The sequence below is a fragment of the Myotis lucifugus genome, unplaced genomic scaffold (genome assembly GCF_000147115.1).
Source record: "Myotis lucifugus unplaced genomic scaffold, Myoluc2.0 scaffold_29, whole genome shotgun sequence".
NCBI lineage: Eukaryota > Metazoa > Chordata > Mammalia > Chiroptera > Vespertilionidae > Myotis > Myotis lucifugus.
In genome coordinates this window covers 3,930,305-3,956,839 of record NW_005871077.1, presented here as the reverse complement: position 1 = coordinate 3,956,839, position 26,535 = coordinate 3,930,305, and the positions used below count along the sequence as shown (strand labels likewise).

The window sequence follows — 26,535 nt, the reverse complement described above, 5'->3', positions numbered from 1 at the left end:
AGATATATTCAGTGGGTACATTTTTTCATTTTGTGTTTTTCTTCATTGGTTTAATGTATACCTAAAAACTTGCAGTGTATCCTTATACTTAAGTAAAAGCAAGGTCTTGTATTTCAGTGATGATCAAGATTTATGATTCCTATTTATCAACCTGCTTACTGTTTCTGTGCCGCCATTTTACTTCAAGATCTATCATAAAAACTGAATTTTTGTCAAAACTGATCTTGTATAAAAAGGACATTATTATTTTAGCCTTGCCTCTTGAACAGAGATTTTTTACTAATTACTTTTTCTAATTTACTAAGAGTATATTTAGTCAGTGCTCAGCTTTCTACAATCTGAGCAGATAGAAAACTCAGGATTATAATTTTTCACATTCCTTGAATTTTTGAGAGATAACTTATAAATGAATTACTATTGTTAGAAAGGTAACAAGGTAATACCATCAATACCATCTCAGAGTTGATTTTATAAATATTCTGCTGAAACTTAGCCATAATTTATTGAGAATAATTTTAAATAAAATATGTAGAATATTTTAATATCAATAATTTATTTTAAATTTTTTTTAAAACTTATTGATATTCGAGAAAAACATCGATTTGCTGTTCCACTTATTTATGCATTCATTCATTCTTGTGTATGTGCCCTCACCAGGGATCAAACCCACAACCTTGGCTTATTGGGATGAGCTCTCACCAACTAAGCTAGGGTTATAGTAATTTATAATCTCCGTAATTACCAGTTAAATCAGAATTATCTTGAATAAAAGCAGTATGCTATATGTGACATATTCTAAAATATAAAAAGAGCCACTCCTTATTCTTTGGATTCTGCTACATTTTATTTTATCTCTTCCATTGCTATATAGGAGAATTTTCTTCTAATAATGGATTTAGAAGGATTTATAAAGCATTATAAAAATTTCTTTGAAAGACACAACATGAGTAAACTTTTAAAAATGAGTGTCTTTCATTTATTTGAATTTAAGAATTTCTTTCAGATAAATATTTGCATCAGTTCTTGTGCTAAATAAAACTAGAATTTTATGGACTCAAAGGTGAAAATATATGTATATTCTTCCTCTGTCTAGGATTATGCAAGATAGACGAGAACAAGCAAGACAAGACTTGAAGGGTTTGGAAGAGACAGTGGTAAGAAAAACTTGAAAATAAATAGGATTGGGGAATGTTTAATGGGTTTTTTCCCCCTTGGTTATATTAAATTTGAAGTCTGAACTCCAAAAATACTGCTGTTCTTAATTCAAGGCAAAAGAACTTCAGACTTTACACAACCTGCGGAAGCTCTTTGTTCAGGATCTAGCCACCAGAGTTAAAAAGGTAACAAAACTATACTGAGGTGTGGGCATTTGAATAAATGGTGTCTGTAGTGTGTAATTCTTTGCATGCATAAGCAAAATGTTTTATGTTGTTATAACAATTTTTGTTTAGTTAAGATTAGGTTTTTTAAAAATTCGTTCATTATTAATCAACCTTCTTTTCTTAAGAGTGCAGAGATCGATTCTGATGACACTGGAGGCAGTGCTGCTCAGAAGCAAAAAATCTCTTTTCTTGAAAATAATCTTGAACAACTCACTAAAGTCCATAAACAGGTAAAAAATATATATATTTTGTGATAGTTGCAAGAATTGAGAAGTGGCAATTTTTTCATTGTTCATACTCGGAACCATTCCATTATTGCTAACAATTTATAGGGAAGTTAATATTTTTAACAGCCCTCTATCAAAAATCCATTGAAAACCTTTTTGGGATTTCAAATCTGTCAGTTTTCTTAATTTATTCAAGGTAATTAAAATACTTCTGGTAGATAAGTCTTTGCAGCTGAAATACAAATTTTTTTGGTTCTTTTACATTTAATGTCCCAGGTTCATGAGGCAGTTCTATTTTTTTTTTAAACATATTTTTATTGATTTCAAAGAGGAAGGGAGAGGGGGAGAGAGAGAGAAACATCAATGATGACAGGGAATCATTGATTGTCTGCCTCCTGCATCCCCCACACGGAGATCAAGCCCGCACCCCTGACATGTGCTCTGACCCGGAATTGAACCGTTATCTCCTGGTTCACAGGTCGATGCTCAACCATTGAGCCACGCCGGCCAGGCCAGTTCATACTTTTTCAAAAGTACTGCTTGCTATTTCTTATTTTTAATTATAGTTTGATACATGCTTTATTTACTTAAATTATTTCTTAGCACACTGAATTGTATATCTTTGCTGTTGTAAACTTGATGTTTACACTAGATGTTTGCACTAGAGTAAGGTTAAAGAAATTTTAGCCTTTTTTGCTTTCAAAAATATTAATTAAGGGCTTGCTAAAATTGTGTGTATTTGTGGGTCTAAAATTATATTCATTTCCACCAGATGAGTATCTTACTAAAGAAACCTAACACTATGTTCTAACTTATTGTTATTGCCTAGGAGGAAATAACGATCCACTCACACCCTAATTTAAGTGAAATTAAATCTTTGTGAGAAATATATGTGTACGATATATATGAATATATGAATTTCTTGCTTGTTGCTAAGCTAATTGGAAAACCTTAAAATTAAATTTCTAAAAAAATTCTCTTTTCTAAAGAGAAATTATGAACAGCATATTTTCTTCTTCTTTTTTAATCCTTATTTTTGAGAAGTATTACAGATGGCCCTCTTTTTCCCCCCATTGCCCTTCTCCACCTGATTCCCACCCAACCCCAGGTCTTCGCCATCCTATTGTCTATGTCCAAAGGTAATGCATATATGCATATGAGATCTTTGTTTAATCTCTTCCCGCCCCCTCACCCCTTTCCCTCTGAGAATCATCAGTCTGTTTCATTTCCATGCCTCTGATTCTATTTTATTCACCAGTTTATGCTGTTCATTAGGTTTCTTACTCATTTATTTTCATTTTTAGATTCAGTTGTTGATAGGTATGTATTTATTGCCATTTTATTGTTCATATTTTTTATCTTTTTCTTTTTCTTCTTTTTAAAGAATACCCTTCAACATTTCATATAATACTGGTTTGGTGGTGATAAACTCCTTTAGCTTTTTCTTGTTAGTGAAGTTCTTTCAGTTCTAAATGATAGCTTTGCTGGGTAGAGTAATCTTGGTTGTAGGTCCTTGCTTTTCATCCCTTTGAATATTTCTTGCCACTCCTAGCCTGCAGAGTTTCTGTAGAGAAATCAGCTGACAGTCCTATATAGGTAACTAGCTGCTTTTCTCTTGCTTCTTTTAAGATTCTCTCTTTGTCTTTTGCCCTTGGCATTTTAATTGTGATGTGTCTTGGGTGGTCCTCTTTGGGTTCCCCTTGTTTGGGACTCTCTTTGCTTCCTGGACTTATAAGTCTATTTCTTTCACCAGGTAGGACAGTTTTCTGTCATTATTTCTTCAAATAGGTTCTCATTATCTTGATCTCTCTCTTCTCCTTGTGGCACCCCATAATTTGATATGCTTGAAGTTGTCCCAGAGGCCCCTTACACTATCTTCATATTTTTTGGATTTTTTCTTTTTTCTCTTCTGATTAGGTGTTTTTTGCTTCCTCATATTCTAAAACATAAATTTGATTCTTGGAATCCTCTGCTCTACTGTTGAATCCCTCAAATTATTCTTTATTTCAGTCAGTGTATGCTTAATTTCTGACTGGTCCTTTTCCATGTTTTTGGCATTCTCACTAATATCCTTGAAAGTCTTACTAAGTCCCTGGAAGATCTCATGAAGATCCTTGAGTAATTTTATAACCGTGATTTTGAACTTTGTGTCCAGTAGTTTGCTTTCTTCCATTTCTTTCATTTGTGACATGATTCTTTGTCTCCTCATTTTGGCTACTTCCCTGTATTTGTTTCAATATATTGGGTAGAGCAGCTATGTCATGTCTCCTGGAGTTAGTAGAGTGGCCTTGTGTAGTAAGTGTCCCATAGTGCCCAGCTGGTCCCTCTAGGAGCACTCCTGTGTGGACTGTTTGCTCAGTCTTGTAGTTGAGTACTGTTGGTATCACTGGGAGGAATTGACCTCCAGACCAATTGCCTATGAGGACCAGCAACAACTATAGTGAAAGAGCTGCTGTGCAGTAAACACCCGTATGGAGCAGGACTTGCTTCAGTAGGGCTATGGTGCTCACTGAGTCTGCCCCTTGAGTGTGTCACTTATGGATGTATAGAGTATGGTCTGAAGCTGTCCACTGGGTGCACTGGCTCTCGGGCCTCCTGGGAGATGCAAAGTCACCCACTGCCCAGTGCCACCTGGCAGAAACTACAGAGAGATCTGCAAATGACTGCTATTTGTATTGGGCTTGGAAGTGCCCAGGTGAGGCCCAGCTGTGAAGCAAGGCAGACTGGTGCTGGTGCCAGGTCTTGGGCTTTTTATTGATAAGTTTGGGGCACGCTGACACCAGCTGCAGCTTGTTTGAGAGATTTTAGCAAAGTCTGAAGCCTGAGCCAGGACAGGCCATTCATATTGAAAAGCTGCTGCAAACAGCTTGGGTGGGCTGCAAATTGGATGGGGTGGGGTCTCAGAATCATAGGGTGGAGCAAATAGTGTGCTCTAAGTTGTTGGGGACTCAGATATGGTTTGCCAGTCAGCCCTGGGACAGGGTAAGTTTCAGCATAGGAACAGTAACCCCTATGAGCACTTCTGTCTGGTAGAAAGCTGGCCCCAAGTTCCTGTCCCAATGCCAGACAATCCAGGTCAACCCCATATTTGTCTAGGTCCCCCAACGCCCTCTGGCACTATAGCTCAGAGGAAGCAAGTCCAAGTATGTTCCTCTTGGGCCCTTTAAGAGGGATACATGGGTCTCCGGCAGTCTGCATGTCCCTCAGCCACAATCCTGGTGGTTTTTACAAGCTGAAGTTATGGTGGACCTTGGACTGGGGTCTGGTGTGGGGCTGGGACCCATTGCTCCTCATGGTGGTCCCGCAGGGACAATATCCCCTTGGGTTCAAAAAAAAAACAAAAAACGGCACACATGGGTGTCGGACCAACCCGTTCTTAGCCTCTACCCCTCGAGCAGTCTCAACATGCTTTCTTCTTTACTTCTCTAGTTGTAGGACTTCCATTCAGCCAGCTATCAGGCAGTTCTGAATGATGGTTCTGTATTTTAGTTATAATTTTGATGTGGTTGTGGGAGGTGGCAAATACTGGCATTTACCTACACCGCCGTCTTGGTTCTCCTGAACTGTATATTTTCTTAATCTTCTTATAGCTAGAATCCTAATCTTATTTATGTACCTTTAGTTGGTACGTGATAATGCAGATCTTCGCTGTGAACTTCCTAAGTTGGAAAAGCGACTGAGAGCCACAGCTGAGAGAGTGAAAGCTCTGGAGTCAGCACTGAAAGAAGCCAAAGAAAATGCATCTCGTGATCGCAAACGTTATCAGCAAGAAGTAGATCGTATAAAGGAAGCAGTCAGGTCAAAGAATATGGCCAGAAGAGGGCATTCTGCACAAATTGGTTAGTAGAACACATAAAAACCTTATGTGCTGTGGTGGTGGTATTTGTCTGTTTTTATTTTCTAACTTTCCAAAGAGTGGCATTGTTAGGAAAGCAGCATAGAGTTGAGTAATAACCACATTAAGAGAACAAGAAGATAAATAAGAACTAGACACGCAAGCAAGAATGGTCAGGGGTAGGAAATAAACTATAGAGCAATGTTACTAAAGCAAAAGGAATGGCAAAAAAAATAAGTCATGCTCCCCTAAAACCTACCCTAAATGCCTAGCCTTTGAAACCCCTTAAAATACAGGTTCCAGGGTATGCTCTCCTTCCTGAAAACTGTAGGGTAGACCCTCATCCCCAGGGTGACCTTACCCCTTCCCCAAAGACATGCATCTCCTAAACTCTAAGGGACCCCATGAGGCTTACAACCAGGACAGCAATAGGCAGTTCATCCCAGGCAAACTCCCTGAACCTGTCCCCAAAGGTCCCCTTTCCTCTCACTTCTTAGTGAGCCAAAGCAGCCCAGCCTGGGCTCATACCTCTACCTAATTCTTCTGTTATCCTAGGCCCGTGGTCGGCAAACTGCGGCTCGCGAGCCACATGCGGCTCTTTGGCCCCTTGTGGCTCTTCCTAAGCCTTAGGAGTACCCTAATTAAGTTAATAACAATGTACCTACCTATATAGTTTAAGTTTAAAAAATTTGGCTCTCAAAAGAAATTTCAATCGTTGTACTGTTGATATTTGGCTCTGTTGACTAATGAGTTTGCCGACCACTGTTCTAGGCCCTTCCTTGTTTCACTGTCCCTAGCTTTAATAAAAATACTCTAAAATGAAAAGAAAAGTCATCAGCAATATTTCATGCTTTAGAATAACAATTCATGTGAGAAAAAGATGTAACTGAAAAGTAAGAGAGAGGAATTTAATGAGAGGGAAAAAAGAGAAAAACAAAAACACAAGAATTTGTGGTAAGTAAAGACAAGAGACCTAAAAAATAGTTACAGGCATGTTTTAAGATTTATTCTAAAGCCACTTTTTGGTTTTTATATTAGCTAAACCTATTCGTCCTGGGCAACATCCAGCAGCTTCTCCAACTCATCCAAGTGCAATTCGTGGAGGAGGTGCATTTACTCAGAACAGCCAGCCTGTGGTAATACGAGGTGGAGGCAAACAAGTATAAGCATGACACATTACCTACAGGTTTGTAGTTTATATCTCGCTTTTGAATTATAACTGTAAATGGAAATGTTCAACCATTGATTGTTAAACATTTTTTTTAGATTCTCACATTATTCTCATGATTTATTTATTTTTATATATTTTATTAATTTTGAGAGAAATAGAGGGAGAGAAACATCGATGTGAGCTTAAAACATCAATTGGCTGCCTCCTGCATGCATACTGGCGGCTCCCCCCCTCCCCCCCCCCCACACACACACACACACCCCGAGACCAAGCCCACAACCCGGGCATGTGCCTTGACCTGGAATTAAACCGCAGCCTCCTGGTTCATAAGTCAACACTCAACCACTGAGCCATGCCAGCTGGGCCAATTTGTGTTCCTAACATAGCACTGGATCACTTAAAAAAGATACTGCTATTAACTATTTTCTTTTATTGGATATATGATTTAAGTGTGTTAATTTTTTCCAAAATTGAAATTTCTATATATGGAATTCAAAGTATGATTATCTTTTTTACACCACCTCATCTTTTAGATTATTTTCAGAAGATTCCCAAAAGTAGAATTTTAAGAAAATGTGAACATTTTTAAGGCTCCTGAAAGATTACACCAAGTTGCATATTAGCCAAGGATACTGTCCATTTTGTTGCATCTTTGCAGGATTGAGTATTAATCATTTTTAAGCTTCTGACGTGATAAACCAACATAAGCATTTCATTGGTTGATTAATGAAGTTGGATTTTTTTCCTATACTTATTGCCCACATGTATTTTCTTTCTTATGAGTTATTTCTGTGTCCTTTTCCATTTACCTATTGAAAGTGATTCTTCAAACAGATGTGTGAGTTCTTACACTTTTTTGTTTGTTTTTAACTATGTAAGTAATACTTGTTACTTGTAGGGGACTAAAGACTATTACAAAGTAGAAAGATAAATATCTCTAGAGATACCACCCACTATATTGTGTTTATCTTTCTAGAGCTTTATTTCATAAGTTTTAAATTAAAAGGTTTAAATTGTTGATGAATATTTAATAACATACTATTCCTGTTCTACATATGCTACTTTGTAACCTGCTTCTTTATCTTAGTAATATATTCTGAACATTTTTTTTTCTACAACTTGATTAGTTAATAGCTGCTTGATATTTCATCATATGGCGGGAACTCAGATTTTAGTTCTTTAGGAAGTCCTGGATGTGTAGTTGTTTTGGAAACTAAAAGTACTAGATAATTATTAGGCTTAACTTGTTTCTGATGAATATTAAAATCTTTATTTTAATCTTGTTTATACTTTCACATTTTATATAACATTGGTTCTCAATTTGAATGGAGAATTAAGCAATATTCTGGAGGATTCACATTACAATTTAATATAATTTTTTGTCCACACTGTATAGGATTTTTAAGATAGTGAAAAGAGCTTGGATGTTGAAGTTCTGAGTTTGAATCCTGACTTTTCAACTTACATGAACTTCAAGTTACTTTTTAAATAATTTCTTTCTCATTTTGACTCCTTTTAAAATTTGTTAACATAAAATAAATTATGCATTCATGACCTGTTTAATGTATCTTTAAATCATAACATTTTTCTTCATAGCCACAATATTATCACCAAAATATTGTTAATCATCTAGCAACTAAAAATATTTTTAATATTATCTAACACCAATCTATATTCAGATACCTCAATTTTTTAAAATTCTCTAGACAAACCAGTGATTTTCAATTTCTTTCATCCCATGGCACACATTAAACTAATTACTAAAATTCTTTGGCACACCAAAGAATCTATTTTTTGCCAATCTGATTAAAAAAAAAAGGTATAATTTTGATTCGTTCACACCAGATGGCTATTGCTGTTTTGGTTGTTGTCATTTATTAGTTTGATAATGTAAGGGAAAAGAGTTCAGTGCCCCTGACTAAAGAGTGATTGCCTGCTTTAAAAATTGCCATGCAGGAGGCACCTGGTCTATGTTTCTCTCTCATCAATGTTTCTACCTCTCTCCCTGCCTCTCTAAAAATCAATAAAAACATATTTTAAAAAACACAACAAGAGTTAAGTTCATATAGCATCTTAGCAACATTATAATGAAACAGTGTTGAAAAAATGTTATTCAAGGTCCTGCTATATTTGAGCTCCTTTATTAGTAAAATGGAAGTCATTCTTAAGAATTAGACAAGTTAAAGTGTAATTACAGGTACTTTTCTAGAAGTGGGAGGTGGGCAAGGAGCCTTTTAAAGCACAAATATAGATGAAAGTTTATCCTTTTTTTGATATTGTGCTCAGATTAAAATTCATCTGTAAACTTTGAACTCTAATCTCATTAGCAGAGAAGATAGACCATGGCCTTTGTTAAATATAGCTAGGTTTTAGCTTGAAATAGAGTGCTAATAAGGCAGTTTAACATATGAGTGAGATAGCTAATGTGAAGTAATTATAAAAGTATAAAGTTTACAGGCTTGTCTCATTGCTAGTCCAAAAATAATAGTTCTTATTTTTTTTTTCTAACTCTTAAACCATGATTGGGGAACATAGGATTTACTTAAGTGATAAATGACTGGGAAATTAAAAACTTTTGTAGAGAAATTTTTTAATGTTTTAATTATCAAGAAAAACATTTTAAAACACTGGATTTCTTTTAGGGAATTATGGCAATGTATTAATATTACTGATACTTTTACCACCCAATTTTTTATGGCTGGTCTTCTACCTTATATAATACTTTGAAAGTTGAGTTTTTCTTTTAAACACATAGGTAAGTAGTATGGACCGTATCCCTATCCTTCTCCTCTTTTTTTTTTTTAATAGCTTCCATGTATATAACATTTCTTGTTAAAGGTCCTTAGCTTAAGAAGGTCACTGACACTGTCTACACCTTTCCATCTTCTTTTTAAAAAATATGTAATTCATGCATCAGCTCACGCATAGCTCTCTTAGGAAGAATAAAAACAAATGAAGAGTGGGGTGACCTCTTTTTAAACATTGTACTGCTCGTAAGTAGCTCTACTTTTGAAATAAATTAAAAGAGAAGAAATCAAATCATTTAAAGTTGCCATTTTTTTAAAACGTTGTGGAATGTGGTCATAGCTATTGGCCAAAGTGTTTTTAAACTATTCGTATATTTTATCTACTTTGTTTCTTTCATGATTATCTCAAACACAAGTTTTATGCGAATGAAAATATTTCTTTTGTTTTCTCCCATTTTCAGGTGTTGTGAGTAATTGAAGTATGAAGAAGACATAATATCAAGCAGAGTCATTCAGTAACTATAAAATTTACCCCTGGGAATTATAGAATTACAGCTATTTTAAATGTATAAATTATACCTGGCCTGTACAGCTGTTTTCTGCCTACTTTTCTTGTAAACTCTGCTGCTTCCCAACAAAACTTAGAGTGCAATTTTGGCTTCTTAGGAGGGAAAAATGACAGTTTACAACTATGGCCCTATTTATTACACAATTTGTCTTTTGTGTCTTGCATTTAGTCTTCACTGTGCCAATCTAACTGTATCATAGAATTATGCTTTTTGTACTTGTTTCTTTATGTGTGGTTTTAATCTCAAATTACTTAGCTGCTGTTACTTTTCTTTTTTTTCTTATTAAAGTGTCTTCCTTATTTTAGGGGAAAATGTAAACACATTTAGATTAAACTTCTTAAATTTTACCACTTACAACACTACATGCCCACACAATATATCAGGTCAATACTACAAATGATTTCAGAGTCAAATTTATTTGTATCTTTTCTGATGTTTGCTTCTAAAAACTACTGTTTGAGCACTGAAACCATAAAACTGTCTAAGTAGTCATTTGAGACTGAGTAAGGCTACTTAATTGTTATTTCATGAAATTCCTGTTGCTGAATTTTCTTGAATAGAAATATTTTACAATATCAAAAACAAATCTCAGTTTGCAAAAGAGTTTGGAGAAGGAATTATATTTGCCTTTTTTTCAATTCTATAATCAACATAGCTTGATGGAATGAAAATTTCCTGCTTCAGATTTTGGAGAATCCACAGAGTCTGGGGATCGGCCATGGCCCAACACCCTGAGGCCACAGACAAGTGCGTGTGGCCCCACATTTGCAGCCCAGCATCCCAGGATGTACAAGCCTGATGCTACCCAGCAAGCCTGAACCTGGGCCCCTTACAACTATCCCACTGACTTTGATGGGGCTCACCTGGCCCCACCACCATGATCTGACTCTCCTGGATGCACCAGCTGGCCATCACGACCCAGCATGCCTGACCCAGTGCCCCTTGGACAACCAGCCTTACATCCTTGCACCAGGCCACACTGTCATTACCTGGTGCCCCTGGAAGACCCAACCCTGCTGTGCCCCAACACCCCTGGTGGACCTGCCGCTGTGACCTAACATGCCTGATCTGGTACACTAGAAGACTGGACCTACTAAATGGGGAGACAAAGAAATAATCCCCAAGAAAAGGAGGAATCAACACAAGGAACTAAATGAAATGGAGGCAAACAATTTATCAGATACAGAGGTCAAAGTAATAGCCTGATGCTACCCAGTGAGCCTGAACCTGTGCCCCTGACAACTATCCCACTGACTTTGATGGGGCTCACAAATTAAAACTTCAAGCAACTTAATGAGAACTATAAGGAACTCAGCAGGAAATTCATAAGCATGAAAAAGTATGTAGAAGCCATGAATAAGACTCAATTTGAAATGAACAGTGACGTAGCTAGAAGAAGGAATACCTGGGAAGAAACTGAGAACCAAATAGGCAAATTAGAGACACGGTGGAAAAAATATCCAGAGTAGCAATTAGAAAAAAATAAATAAAAAGGATAATTTAAGGGAGCTTTGGGACAACACAATACTTCCAAGAGCTTTCATATGAGACTTTGGAATTATCCCAGATAAAGACACTACAAAGAAAATTAGTTGATATCCTTGATGAAAAGATGCTAAAACCCTCAACAAAATATTAGCAAATCAGATCCAGCAATATATTAAAAAGACCATACACCATGATCAAGTGAGACTTATTCCAGGGATGCAATGCTGGTATAGTATTCACAAAGCCATCAATGTGCTATCCTATATAATAAAAGCCTAATATGCAAATCACCTGAATGGCAGAACGACATGTGGAATGACCAGTCACTATGATGCGCACTGACCACCAGGGGACAGATGCTCAACGCAGGAGCTGCCCACAGGCCCCAGGCCAGCCAAGGTGGGGGCCCCCTATTGCCCCACAGATCGGTCCTGATCACTGGCCAGGCCTAAGGACCCTATCTGTGCACTAATTTCATGCACTAGACCTCTAGAATTACATGAATTGATAGAAAAAATCACATGATCATAGAATTAGATGCAAAAAAGCATTCCACAAAACCCAACACATTTTATATAAAAATTATCAGCAAAGTGGGAATAGAAGGATCATACCTCAACATAATAAAGGCCATATGTAACAAACCTACAACGAACATCATACTCAATGAGCAAAAATTAAAATCATTTCCCTTAAGAACAAAAACAAGACAGGGATGTCTGCTTTCACCACTCTTTCTCAACATAGAACTGGAAGTCTTAGCCCCAGCAATCACACAATAAGAAAAAATTAAAAGCCATCCAAATTGGAAAGCAGGAAGTAAAACTCATTCATGGATGTTATGATATTGTTCATAGAAAACCCTAATGACTCCAACAAAAAACTTGATTTAATAGATAAATTTGGCAATGTAGCAGGATACAAAATTAACACCCAGAAATCCATGGCATTTCTTTATACACCAATAATGAACTCTCAGAAAGAGAAACTTAAAAAAAACAAAACAAAAAACACCCTCTTACCATTGCAACAAAAAAAATTAAGGTACTTAAGAATAAATTTTACCAAGGAGGTAAAAGGCATATATTTGGTAAACTACAGCTTTTGAAAAAAAGAGATAAGAAGATAGAAACAAATGTAAAAATACACTGTTCATAGATTGGTAGAATTGAAATATCCATACTATCCTAAGCAATCTATAAATTCAATGCAATCTCTGTAAAAATATCAACAGCATATTTCACAGATCTAGAACAAGCACCCCAGAAATTTATATGGAACCCTGAATAGCCACAGCAGACTTGAGAAAGAACAAATTTGGAGGTATCATAATACCAGATATCAAGTTATACTACAAAGCCATCATAGTCAAAAGAGCCTTCTACTGACACAAGAATAGGCATATAGATCAATGGAAAACAAAGAACTCAGAAATGGACCAAGCCTTTACACTCAAATAATACTTGACAAAGGGAGCAAGAGTATACACTGGAGTAACAAGTCTCTTCAATAAACAATGCTGGTAAAATTGGACAGGTACATGCAAAAAAATGAAACTAGTCCACCAACTTACACTATACACAAGAATAAACTCAAAATGCATAAAGGACTTAAATGTAAGTCGTGAAATCATAAAAATCCTAGAAGAAACCACTGGCAGCCAAACCTCGAACATCTCTCATAGCAATACGTTTGCCAATACATCTCCTAGGGCAAGGGAAACAAGAAAATAAACAAATGGGACTACATCAAAATAAAAAGCTGTGCAGTAAAAGAAACCATCAAAAAAATGAAAAGGGATCCCACTGTATGGGAGAACATATTTGCCATTGATACATCTGATAAGGGGTTAATTTCCAAAATATATAAGGAACTCATACAACTTAAAAAAGAAAACAGTCCAATTAAAAAATGGGCCAAGGACCTAAGACACTTCTCCAAAGTGGCCACACAGCTGGCCACCAAACATGAATCAAAGAACAGTGTCACTAATGAGAGATGCAAATTAAAACTACAAAGATGTACCTTCTCACACCTGCCAGAATGGCTACCACCATTAAGTCAGTAACAAGAGCTGGTGAGGATGTGGAGGAAAATGAACCCCGGAACACTGCTGGTGGGAATGCAGACTGGTGCAGCCACTATTGAAAACTGTGCAGTTTCCTAAAGTTAAAAATGGAGCTACCATTTGACCCAGTGATTCTAGGAATATACTACAAATCCCAAAGCACCAGTCAAAAAGAATATGTGCGCCTTTATGTTCATAGCAGCGCAATTGACAACAGCCCAGGTGCCCATCAGTAGACCAGTTGAAAAAAAGCTGTGGTACATTTACACAGTGCAATACTATGCAGTTGTAAAAAAAAACACCACACATCTATATTACTGTTTGAGACAGCATGGAGGAACCTGAAGATGATTATGCTAAGTAGAAAAAGCCAGTCAGAGAAAGACAAGTACCATATGATCTCACTTATATGTGGAATTTAATGAACATAATAAACTGATGAATAAAATAGAACCAGAGGCATGTAAACAAGGAACAGACTAATGAATGTCATAGGGAAAATTGGAGGAGGGGGAGATGAACACCCCGCTTCATTTCAGTGAGCTTAATAGTTAATATTAAAATTGAACAAATATTAATTTGTCCACTTAATACACTGAAATGAATTGAGATATATAATTAAATTTTATATTATCTACTGTATTGGCTGATTTAAGTTTATAGACTGGAAGTTTAGAAAAAAGTGGAAGAACCAGATAAATATATTGTAAGTTTATAAATATTTAGGTAATTTTTGGTTTCAAGTTCTTGAAGTACTTTTAACCTCCTTCACTAATTCATACACTATAATTTATATCTTACCCTGGAAATAGTAAATTGTTTGCAAGTCACTAACCTCAAATAAATTATTTTGTTGGTTTTATCCCATAATTTTAAAATGAGTACTAAATGTACCTGTTTTGCCACCCTTTCCTAAGTTGATAAAACTAAGTCAACAGTTTATTTTAGGGAGCTATAAAAGTAACAGGGAAGGAGATTTCAATATTTGCTTCATCAATGAGGTGGTGACTCCCAACTGTTTTAGCAGAAATTTGCCTAGAATGGGGATATAATGGTTTCAGTCAGCAGAGAAACTTGAGAAGTTCTGTGTTAGGATCTGGCTGGCAGAATTTACTTTCTGAAGAAGTTTTATATATAGATATTTGTAATAAATTTGGATCATAGTCAGAAAACTCAGATCATAATTGGCTTATTTTTCTATTTCCTTAACTATTGTAATTTCCACTTTTATATAATTTTGACTTAAAGGGTAAATTTATTTATTTTTTTAATAGTAAAAAATTTTTGCTGTTGTAGTCTGCATCCTTTAAAATGATTGTGTTCCTTTTAGGATTGATCAGAAGAAACACTCCAAAAATTGACATGAAACATTGCAGCAAGATTAAAGTAATGCAGTTAACTTTATTTTGTTTTCAAATGAAAACTTGCTTCTTTGGCAATATTCATCAATGAAGCAGAATTTTTTTCCTCTTTTGTCTGAATATGGGAATTTCATTCTTGTTACATGAATCACGGGTATTGGAGCTGTGTAACTGAATTATAGCTAGCATGTGGTTCAGAATATACGTTAGGTTTTTAAAAACACCTGAATTTTTTATTTATAATTTCAAACTTTCACAGCAGTGTACAGAGAATTTCATAAATTTGTTTCAGTGAACTCCTCTTTTTGCTATAGGTTATTAGACATAGTGTTTACTCTTCTAAATGAAAATTTCTGATCATCTAAAACATTGACACTTGAATTTGCAGTGTGTTGTTCTGTTTTGTTCTCAATATATTAACGTTCCTCTGAGTGGTATTGATAAATGGTTCAGAAGAGTAACTCAGTAAAGTAAAAGTAATATTTATTCATGATAAGCAATTAAATTATTTGCCTAACTTAAGAAAACTACTGTGCATAACTCAATTTGACACAAGGCGATAGAAGAGTCTGAGTTTACCTGTGGAATATATTGGTTTATTCTCAGTGTTTGAAGATACATTTGAAGATAATTGATTTGGGAAGATGCCATATAATTTTCCTTTTTTTTTTTTAACCTGCATGCTGTAAATGTGTTTTATGTTTAAATAAAGAGGAAAAATTTTTTGAAATGTAATGACTTTTTTAAAACTTACTTGATGAAGTATTAGGTTGAGTTTGGCCTTCGGTCTTGACAGAATAATGACTAATATGTCACATTGGTATATTTTGCTTCCTAATGCATTGCATATTCTTTGGACAGCAAGCATTAAATAAGTATGCTGGAGAGCTAAAAATGAATTGAGAGCTAGAAATGAATTGACAGTCTCATTATATTACTTTATTGTAGTTTATTCTGTTCATCTGAACCTGACTTATTAACATCAGAAGCACTAAAGTCATTCTTCAATGGTCATTCTTCAATGGTCATTCATATCTAGCTGGAAAAAACTTTAAAACTTCCTAAATTCTAGCAGTGATTAGGACTTTTTTTTTATCTTTTAAAATTATTTACTATGGAAATTTTTAACCATATATGAAAGTGGACAGTAAATAATGAAGCTCCAAGTACCTATCAGTTTCAACAGTTATCAACTCATGGCCAATCTTGTTTCATTTTTAACCCCACTCTTGTGCACACACCCCATATTATTTTGAACCAATCCCAGGTATCATACACTTTTATCATATAATAAAGAGGTAATATGCAAATTAACCCTCACAAGGTGGCTGCCTACAACCAGGCCGGCAGGGGGGTTAGTGAGGGACGACCAAACGACTGAACAGCAGGCTGCGTGGGAGGACCAAGCCGGCAGGGGAGCTGTGAGGGGTGACCAGGCCAGCAGGGGGGTGGGGGGACGGTTGGGAGAGCAGTTGGGGGAAACCAGGCAGGGGAGCGATTAGGAGCCAGTAGTCCTTGTGAGAGGGATGTCCGACTGCCGGTTTAGGTCTGATCCAACCAGCAGTCGGACATACCTCAAGGGGTCCCGGATTGGAGAGGGTGCAGGCTGGACTGAGGGACATCTTCACTCACCCACCCACACGAATTTTGTTCACTGGGCCTCTAGTTTATAAATAAATACATATTTCTTAAAACAGTGAAATACCATTATCACAAAAAAATAATTTTTCTAAATACTTAATTTTTTGTAAACAGTGTTTGAATCATGATCCAATTTAAAACATTGGATCTAACATTATAGTTCCCCTCCATCAATTTTTTACTTTTTGCCTTGAAATTAATTTATGAAGAAAACAAGGTTATTTGTCCTGCAGAGTTTACCAGATTTTGTTGATTTCATACCTTTGATATCATTTAACATACTCCTCTTCCTTATGGTATTTCTTGTAAATTTGCCTTTGGAATCAGATTTAATCATTCATGATTTTGTTTTGTTGGAGGGGGCCAGTATTACCTCATAGGTGGTGGTATTCTTCCATCAGGTGGTACATAATATCTAACTGTCATTGGATTATTAGCCACCATTTATGTTACAGAATGCCTAATCCATCAATTTATTAAAGACTGAAGAATGGCAGTATTTCAGTTCTATCATTCCTTCATTGTTAGAAACTTGCCCTCATCCACTATTTGGCTACTTGATGGTGTGGCTTATAGAGCAGTGATTCCCAAAGTGGGCGCTACCGCCCCCCGGTGGGCGCTGCAGCAATCCAGGGGGGGCGGTGATGGCCACAGGTGCATTTGGGGGCGATGAGTAACTGCTATTAAAATTTTTAAAAAATTAATTTCCAGGGGCTGAGTAATATTTTTTCTGGAAAGGGGGCGGTAGGCCAAATAAGTTTGGGAACCACTGTTATAGAGGAAAAATTGGATAAATGCTTGATTCTTTCTCTTTATTTGCGAGTTTCAAAATAGTTGCTTCATCATCTTCCAATGGTCACCAGTTAGTTGTGCATTTTCTCCCTTGATTTGGTGACTTTATGAACCTCCAAGTCATTTTTTTTCTTAAGTTTAAATAGAATCTTAAGGTTTACTTCCCACTCTGCTAACATTACCAGGGCCTCCAATGTGCTAGTCACTTCTGGCTCAGTAATTTAAACCATTTCAATGTGGTGTTCTGTGGGATGACCAGATAGCCAGATTTCTTCACACTATTATGACAGAGTTAACATGGCTCTGGGCCAAAATTATACATGTGTTGTCTGCTACATGTGAATTGCTTTTGTTCCTCTTGTCATGTGATAAGCACATTTACTCTTTGCTGGCAGTGTGAGAAAGGACAGTATAGCAGTTGTAGAGGCTTCTTGATAACCTGTATCCCACAGGCTAAAGATGTATGTGTGGAGTCATGACAGTTATTAAGTATGCCAATTCTGGTTATACATACAGAGACAGAAATGACACCAGATGGGTCCACAGAGCATATGCACTTTAATGTGACCACTTATTACATACATTTATAACTTGGCCAGCACTCTGTTTACTATATCTCCACATCCTCCCCTCATGATGATACTTCAGATCTTGGGGTATCAATATTGCCTTAGACCCCGTGTCCAATGGCCCTCCCCCAGATTATTTGGTTAGTCCCCTTCAATGTATAGTTACTTGAGTAAAAGGCCATAATTACTTTGGGCACAGGATGGGTGAATGTTTTAGTCTGTACTTGCTGTTTTGCAAGGAACTTCCTCCTGGGTACCCAACCTCTTCATTCGGTATGCTCTGAGTTGAAAAACTGACTTGGGTCACAGCACGGGGTCATGACTTTTTAAATTAGGGCAACTTGCCCAGCCAATGTGGCTCAGCGGTTGACTCAACCAAGGAGCCAAGAAGTTACCAGTTAGATTCACCGTCAGGGCACGTGCCTGGGTTGCAGGCTCGATCCCTAGTAAGCAATTGGTGATGTTGCTCTCATTGATGTTTCTATCCCTCTTTCTTCCTCCCCCTCTAAAAATCAATAAAAACACTTTTAAAATAATAATGAAAATAAATTAGGGTAATTCCCCTTAACGTCTTTGTCTTCCATCACTGGTATTCTGATGATGAATGCTGAATAGCATCATATCTGGCTTCCTGTCTATGTTCCCTGAAATGTGCTGTGTTCTATTAGCCATAGCCGTAACTTGGTTTAGTCTCCTTAGCTGCCATTCCAGTCCTGATGCACATTGTGATCATGGTGTCCATCTGGCTTTTATTGCTACAGGAGCTAAAATTTTATCTCCATTGCTATCAGCAAACCTAGTTTTACAACAGCTGTATCTACCATCAACCCTGCCTTATTGTAGAGCCAGTACTGAACTTTGCACTTAACCAAGTGATCAAGGTTAATGTCACCACTTCATTCTCAACCAAGTGATTGAGGTTAATATCACCAGTAATACATGTGGATGTCTTGTACCCCAACTATGTGATGAGGGCATTTCACCACTGTATTCTTCCCCCAAACCCATAATCTCAGTCTAATCATGAGAACAAACAAACCAAATAGAGGGACATTGTACAAAATGCCTGAACGTTTCATGGTCTTGAAAAACAAGAAGAGATAAAAGGTCACAAATCAGGGGAAACAGAAAACAAATGCACCCCGGCCAGTGTGGCTCAATGGTTGAGGAGTACAGGTACAGGCTCTTTCAGTAATTAAGCCTAATAGGAACCTGCAGTCAGAGGCGGACTTCTAGGTGCTTGAGACTTTTGTTGACTTGCCCGTGGTGCTGGTAAAAGCTGACCATGGTGTGCAGCTTGGTCCTTTCCATATGCACCCAGGCCCAGCAGAAGGATCCACAAGCTGCACATTGCAGATTACTCCAAATAGGTTGCCCAGGGCAAGACACAGGCAGTGTCTGATATAGCTCTGCAATGGAGTTGCTCCAAAAAGGCCCAGAACAAATACAAGCAGTGGCCAACTTCAGACAATATAGCAGGATCCAATAAGGTTCACAAAGCAGCATATCCACAGGGAAATCTAGGCCAAAACCAAACGCTGCTGAAACGAATTTTGTTTCATGTGATCAGCAGCTTGCATGCTGTGTTGGTTGAGCCTCACTGTTAGCCAGCCTGAGGGTCAATCCCACACATGAATGGGCCAATAGAAATCAAGACTCAATTACAAAAGAGGATCCACATAATGTGCTCAAGAAACATTCATAAAGTACCCAGTCAGGTGAGCATAATGGCTGTGCCACTGAGTCCCACAAGAATACCTACTGCATAAGGTCACTCTACCAAGATTTACTATGTAACAGAGAGTTACATAGTTAAAAAAATAAAAGTGGTCCAATGCTTGAGCGTTGACCTATGAGCCAGGAGAAAGCAGATCTAATACATAGAAACAAACACAAAGAGGCAGCCAAAATGGGGACACAATCATGCCCTAATTGAAAAACAAAGGATTCTCCAGAAGAAGAGCTAAATGAAATGGAGGCAAGCAATTTATCAGATATAGAGTTCAAAGTAATGATTATAAGGATGCTCAACAGAATGAAAAAGGACATAGAAGCCATAAAGAAAGGCCAGTCAGAAATGAAGAATGCAATCTTTGAAATAAAGACTACACTGGCAGACTCTGGTTGATGTGGCTCAGTGGTTGAAGCATTGGCCCATGCACTGAAGGGTCATGGGTTCGATTCCCAGTCAGAGACACCTACCTGGGTTGCAGGTTCAATCCCCAGCCTCAGCCGGGCACATGTAGAGGCAACAAATTGCTGTGTCTCTCATTGATGTTTTTTTTTTCTCTCTCTCCCCCTCCCTCCCTCCCTTTTGCTCTCTCTACAAATCACTGTGAAAAATATCCTCAGGTGATGATTAACCACAACAACAAAAATAAACACTGGCAGGAATAAACATAGATAGGATGAAGGGGAGTATGGAATCAGTGATTTGGAAGTCAAAGTTGAGAAAAACACCCAATAAGACCAGAAGAAAAAAAAAAAAAGATAGTTTAATGGGCCTTTTGGACAACATGAAGCAAGACACATCCACATCATAGGAGTACCAGAAGAAGAGAAAGAGTAAGGAACCTATTTGAGAAATAATGGCTGAAAACATCCCTAACCTAGTTAAGGAAAAAGACACACATGTCCAGGAAGCATACAGAGTTCCAAACAAGATAGACCCAAAGCAGCCCACACTAGACACATCATAATTAAAATAGCAAAGACTAAATGGAAAGAATCTTAAAAGCCCCAAGAGAAAGGCAGCTAGTTATCTACAAGTTAGATCATATAAGACTCAGCTAATTTCTCAATAGAAGCATTTCAGGCCAGAAGAAATTGGCATGAAATATTCAAAGTGATAAAAAGCAAGGATACTTTACCCAGCAAGGCTATCATTTAAAATTGAAGGAGAAATAACGAGCTCCTCAAACAAGAAAAAGCTACTGGAGTTTGTTACGACCATACCAGTATTACATGTTAAAGGGTTTGCTTTAAGAAGAAGGAGGAGGAGGGAAGAAACAGAGTTAGATAATTAAAAAAATAAAAGTGGTACAGCTGGTGTACCTCAGTGCTTGAGCATTGACCCATGAACCAGGAGGTCATGGTTTGATTTCTGGTTGGAGCACGTGCCCAAGTTGTGGGCTTGATCCCCAGTTGGGGGCGTGCTGGAGGCAGCCAATCAATAATTCTTGCCGTAACCGGTTTGGCTCAGTGGATAGAGTGTCAGCCTGCGGACTGAAAGGTCCCAGGTTCGATTCCGGTCAAGGGCACGTACCTTGGTTGTGGGCACATCCCCAGTAGGGGGTGTGCAGGAGGTGGCTGATCGATGTTTCTCTCTCATCAATGTTTCTAGCTCTCTATCCCTCTCCCTTCCTCTCTGTAAAAAATCAATAAAATATATTTTAATAATTCTTGTCATTGATGTTTCAATCCCTCTCTCCTTTTCCCTTCCTCTCTCTAAAATGAATGAAAGCATGTTGAAAATATATACCTATAAGTAATCACCTTAAATATAAATAGCTTAAATGCTGCAAACAAAAGACATAGGGTAGCTGAATGGATAGGAAAACAAGACCCATATATATATACTGTCTTCAAGATATCCATCTTAGATTGAAAGATACACACAGAATAAAAGTAAAGGGATGGAAAAAGATATTTCATACAAATGGAAAGGAAAAAAGGCTGGGGTAGCAATACTTGTATCTGACAAAATAGACTTTAGAACTATGGCTATAGTAGGAGACAAGAAGGACACTAGAAAACGATAAAGGGAGCAATTCGACACGAGGACATAACCCTTGTAAATATTTCCTCACCCAACATAGGAGCACCTAAATATATAAAGTAAATCTTGATGGACATAATGGGACAGATTGACAATATAGTTAAAGTAGGAGAATTTAACACCACATTGACATCAATGAATAGATCTTTCAGACAGAAAATCTATAAGGAGCTGGTGGCCTTAAATGACACTCTGGATCAAATAGATTTAATTGATATCATCAGAGCATTCCACCCCAAAGCAGCAGAATATACATTCTTTTCAAGTGCACATGGAACATTTTTTAGGATAGTCCACATGTTAGGACACAAAACACATCTCAATAAATTTAAGAAGATTGAAATCATATCAAGCATATTCTCTGACCTTAATGCTATGAAACATGAAATCAATCACAAGAAAAAAACTGAAAAACACACAAAGACATGTAGACTAAATAACATGTTATTAAACAATGAATGGTTAACAATGAGATCAAAGAAGAAATCAAAGAGACCTTGAAACAAATGAAAAATGAGAACAACCCCAAATCTGTGGAACACAGGGAAAAGTCCTAAGGGGGGAATTCATAGCATTGCAGGCCAATCTCAAGAAAAAAGAAAAAGCCCAAATAACCTAACTTTACACTTAAAGGAACTAGAAAAAGGAAAAAAACAAAACAACCTAGAGTTTATATAAGGAAGGAAATGATAAAGCTCAGAGCAGAAATAAAGGAAATAGAATCTAAAAAACAATACAAAAAGTCAATGAAACCAAGAGCTGGTTCTTTGATAGGATAAACAAGACTTACAAACCTTTAACCAGATGTATGAAGAATTAAAGAGAGTTGATCCAAAGAATTAAAATCAGTAAGAACTGACACCACAGAAATACAAAAGATTATAAGAAAATATTATGAACAACAATGTGGCAAAAAATTGAACAATATGGGGAAAATTGATAAATTCCTAAAAACACAATATTTGAAAACTGAGACTGGAAGAATCAGAAAATACGAATAGACAGATTACAACTAGTGAAATTGAAGCAGTAATGAAAAAGCTCCCAACAAACAAAAGCCCTGGACCAGATGGCTTAACAGGTAAATTTTACCAAGCATTCAAAGAAGAACTAACTCCTATCATTCTCAAACTATTCCAAAATATTCAAGAGGAGGGAAGACTCCCAAGCTCATTTTATAAGTCCAACATTATCCTAATTCCAAAACCTGATAAAGACACAATAAAGAAAGAAAAATTATAGGCCACTATCCCTGATAACATAGATGTTAAAATCCTCAACACAATATTAGCAAACTGAATCCAGCAATACAATGAAAATATCATACACCATGATCAAGTGGGATTTACTCTGGAGATGCAAGGTTGTTACAATATCTGCAAAACAATAAATGTGATACACCACACAAAAAAACAAAATGAAGGATAAAAACCACATAACCATATCAACAGATGCAGAAAAATCATTTGATAAAATCCCACACCCATTTATGATAAAACCTCTTAGCAAAGTAGGAATAGAGGGAACATACCTCAATGTAATAAAGGCCATATATGACAAACCCACAGTCAATATCATACTCAATGGGCCAAAACTACAAGTGTTCCTCTTAAGATCAAGAACAAGAAAGGGATGTCTGTGTTCACCACTCTTATTCAACATAGTACTGGAAGTCCTAGCCACAGCAATCAGACAAGAAAAAGAAATAAAGGCATCTAATTTGTAAAGGAGGAAATAAATCTGTCACTATTTTCAGATTACATGATATTATATAGAGAGAACCCTAAAGATTCCACCAAAAAACTACTAGAACTAATAGATGAATTCAGTAATTACAAGAACTGCTAAATGAATTCAGTAAAATAGCGGGATACAAATAAATATCCAAAAATCAGTTGCATTTTTATACACCAATAATGAATTGTCAGAAAGGGAAACTAAAAAAACAACAACCAAAAAACAAAACAAAACAAAAAAACAACAATCCCATTTGCAATTGCTTCAAAAAGAATAAAATATCTAGGAATAAATTTAACTAAGAATGTAAGACTTGTACTTGGAAAATTAGAAGATACTGAAGAAAGAAACTGAAGAAGATACAAATAAGTGGAAACAAACTGTGTTCATGGATAGGAAGAGTTAATTAACATAATTAAAATGTCCAAAGTACCCAAAGCAACCTCCAAATTCAATGCAATTCCTATCAAGATACCAAAGGCATATTTCACAGGCATATGCAGATGGTCATGTGAGGGTCCATGTGACCTGGCTCGTAGGTCAACGCTCAAACAATATGCCATATAAAACAAATATTTCAAAAATGTATATGGAGGTGTGTGTGCTCCCAGACCATGTGCCTGCAGCACCCTCCTGCAGGAGTAAAGATATTTTCCTTGAAAAAAAAAATTTTTTTTTATATGGAACCACAAAAGTCCCCGAAATAGCAACAGTGATCTTGAAAAAGAAGAACAAAGTGGAGGAATCACCCTACCTGATATCAAGCTATACTACAAGGCCATAGTAATCAAAACAATATAGGCCCGGCTCCTGTGGTGGCCAGTGGCCAGGCATCCAGCATTCTGGGCGGGAAAGAAGAGTTGACCTACCGCTCTGGCTCTGATTCTGGGCTCAGTTGGCTGGAGGAAGCCCGGAGGGCCTTCCGCCCTCCTGTATCTCGCCTAGCCACCCTGGCCGTGGGCACCTGTGCTGCCACATGAAGGTCATGTCGTTTGATGGGAGCCGGCTTTGCAAGATGCTCCCAAAGAGCTACGCGGGCTGCGTGGTGCTGGACTGCCGGCCCTACCTGGAGTTCGCTGCCTCCAGCTTGCGTGGCTCGCTCAATGTCAACCTCAGCTCAGTGGGGCTGCGATGGGCAGCGCCACTGGCAGAAGCTGAGCAAGGAGAGTGCCATGCACAGCCTGCTCACCTCGCTGCTGGCCTGCCTGCCCGCCCCAGGTTTGCTTCCTCAAAGGCGGATAGGAGACTTTCTACTCAGAATATCCTGATTGTTGCATGGACATAGAACCCATCTCAGAAGAGAAGATTGAGACCGAGAGAGCCCTTATCAGCCAGTGTAGGAAACCAGTACTCAGCATCAGCTACAGGCCAGCTTATGACCAAGGCGGCCCAGTTGAAATCCTTCCATTCCTCTACCTTAGAAGTGGCTACTATGCATCCAAATGCGAGTTCCTCGCCAACCTGCACATCACAGCCCTGCTGAATGTCTCTTGGGGAACCTCCGAGGCCTGCAAGAGCCCCCTACACTACAAATGGATCCCCTGGAAGACAGCCACAGGGCTGACATTAGCTCCCACTTTCAAGAAGCAATAGACTTCATTGACTGTGTCAGGGAAACAGGAGGCAAGGTCCTGGTCCACTGTGAGGCTGGGATCTCCTGTTCAGCCACCATCTGCATGGCTTACCTCATGAAGACCAGGCAGTTTCACCTGAAGGACGCCTTCGATTACATCAAGCAGAGCAGGAGTGCAGTGTCGCCCAACTTTGGCTTCATGGGTCAGCTCCTGCAGTATGAATCTGAGATCCTGCCTTCCACGCCCACTCCCCAGGCTCCCTCCTGCCAAGGAGAGGCAGCCAGCTCTTCCTTCACAGCCCATTTGCAGACACTGAGCCCTGATGTGCAGGGTTCCTACTACACATTCCCTACCACAGTGCTGGCGCCAGTGCCCACCCACAGGAGGGTCTCAGAGCTCAGCAGGAGTTCCATGGCCAAAGCCACATCCTGATAAAACTGGATGGCGAACCACCCAGCCCCAAGAACAACTGTGATTTTGTTTTTTAAACTGGTGGGCATTTCATACCTGTGCAATACTGAAGACCGCCCTCATCCCGCTGACCCAGTAGGACAGCAAGGGGTCACCAGGCTTGCAAACAAACTTCAGACTGACCTTGGGGATAGGTTCTCGGGAACAAAGGAAGGCCAAGCCATTATGAGAGCACAGCTTGTGCTGACTACTGTACTTCCTGACCCCCCTGCCCTCTCAGGACTGCCCAGTCCTGGCACCTCAAAGTTCACCTTTTCATTTCAAGCGTAAGGCAATAAACACCTGCAGCAACATGGGAGAAAGCAGCTGCTAGACTGGGAGAAAAGGCAGTTAAGAAGCCAATTCATTCTGAAGGAAGCACAATTTCCCTCATATCTTTTTGAGATTCCATCTTGGGTCCCACAGAGGCAGTTTGTTGAAAAAGCGAGATGTTGACACTTCTGAGTTGCCTTTTCACTGTGGGTTCTTCCCTGACTTTGGACTTTGGCATGACTTACTCATAAAGGGTGTCCCAAAATTCACGCAAGAAGTAATTTTAATAGAAAACACAGGTTTATAATTAAAAATTGTAATTTTTTTATTGATTCATAAAGTATATAGTATAGGGTTATGTATGGAATAGCATATCAGGTAAATGGCCTCCACGGCTTTGCTGTCACATATGCACTCTTTTGTTGAAATTTTCCATGACCGTTTTGCATAAATGTGGCTGAATTTTGATGAGGCTCATTTTCATCTTGATGGCTTGGTTAATTGACAAAATTGTCGCATTTGGGGTTCAGAAAATCCATGAGTGATTGTTGAGAAACAAATGCATCCACAACGTGTCACTGTTTGGTGCGGATTTTGGGCTGGAGGCATCATCGGACCATTCTTCTTTGAAAATGCTGCCCTAACCGGTTTGGCTCAGTGGATAGAGTGTCAGCCTGCGGACTCAAGGGTCCCGGGTTCGATTCCGCTCAAGGGCATGTACCTTGGTTGTGGGCACATCCCCAGTGGGGGGTGTGCAGGAGGCAGCTGATTGATGTTTCTCTCTCATCAATGTTTCTAACTCTCTATCCCTCTCCCTTCCTCTCTGTAAAAAAATCAATAAAATATATTTTTTTTTTAAAAAAAGAAAGAAAA

The 26,535-nt window shown here is 37.9% G+C and overlaps 1 protein-coding gene, 1 long non-coding RNA gene and 1 pseudogene across 2 annotated transcripts in view; all 3 read left to right on the top strand.

Annotated features, from left to right (window-relative positions):
- KIF5B (kinesin family member 5B) overlaps positions 1–10,554 on the top strand; it is a 72,668-nt gene extending 62,114 nt beyond the window's left edge. The window contains 6 exon segments of the mRNA XM_006086673.3: positions 1,094–1,154; positions 1,269–1,340; positions 1,508–1,612; positions 5,232–5,448; positions 6,483–6,630; positions 9,824–10,554. Coding sequence (XP_006086735.1) covers positions 1,094–1,154; positions 1,269–1,340; positions 1,508–1,612; positions 5,232–5,448; positions 6,483–6,610 — 583 coding nt within the window. The 3' untranslated portion in view covers positions 6,611–6,630; positions 9,824–10,554.
- A 2,650-nt stretch (positions 10,555–13,204) lies between these two features.
- Positions 13,205–15,578, top strand: LOC106696783. Its single transcript, XR_001347741.2, has 2 exons — positions 13,205–14,193; positions 14,818–15,578. It is a non-coding gene; the product is annotated as an uncharacterized LOC106696783 (long non-coding RNA).
- An 8,185-nt stretch (positions 15,579–23,763) lies between these two features.
- On the top strand, positions 23,764–26,009 carry LOC102426155 (annotated as a pseudogene).
- The last annotated feature ends 526 nt before the right edge of the window (positions 26,010–26,535 follow it).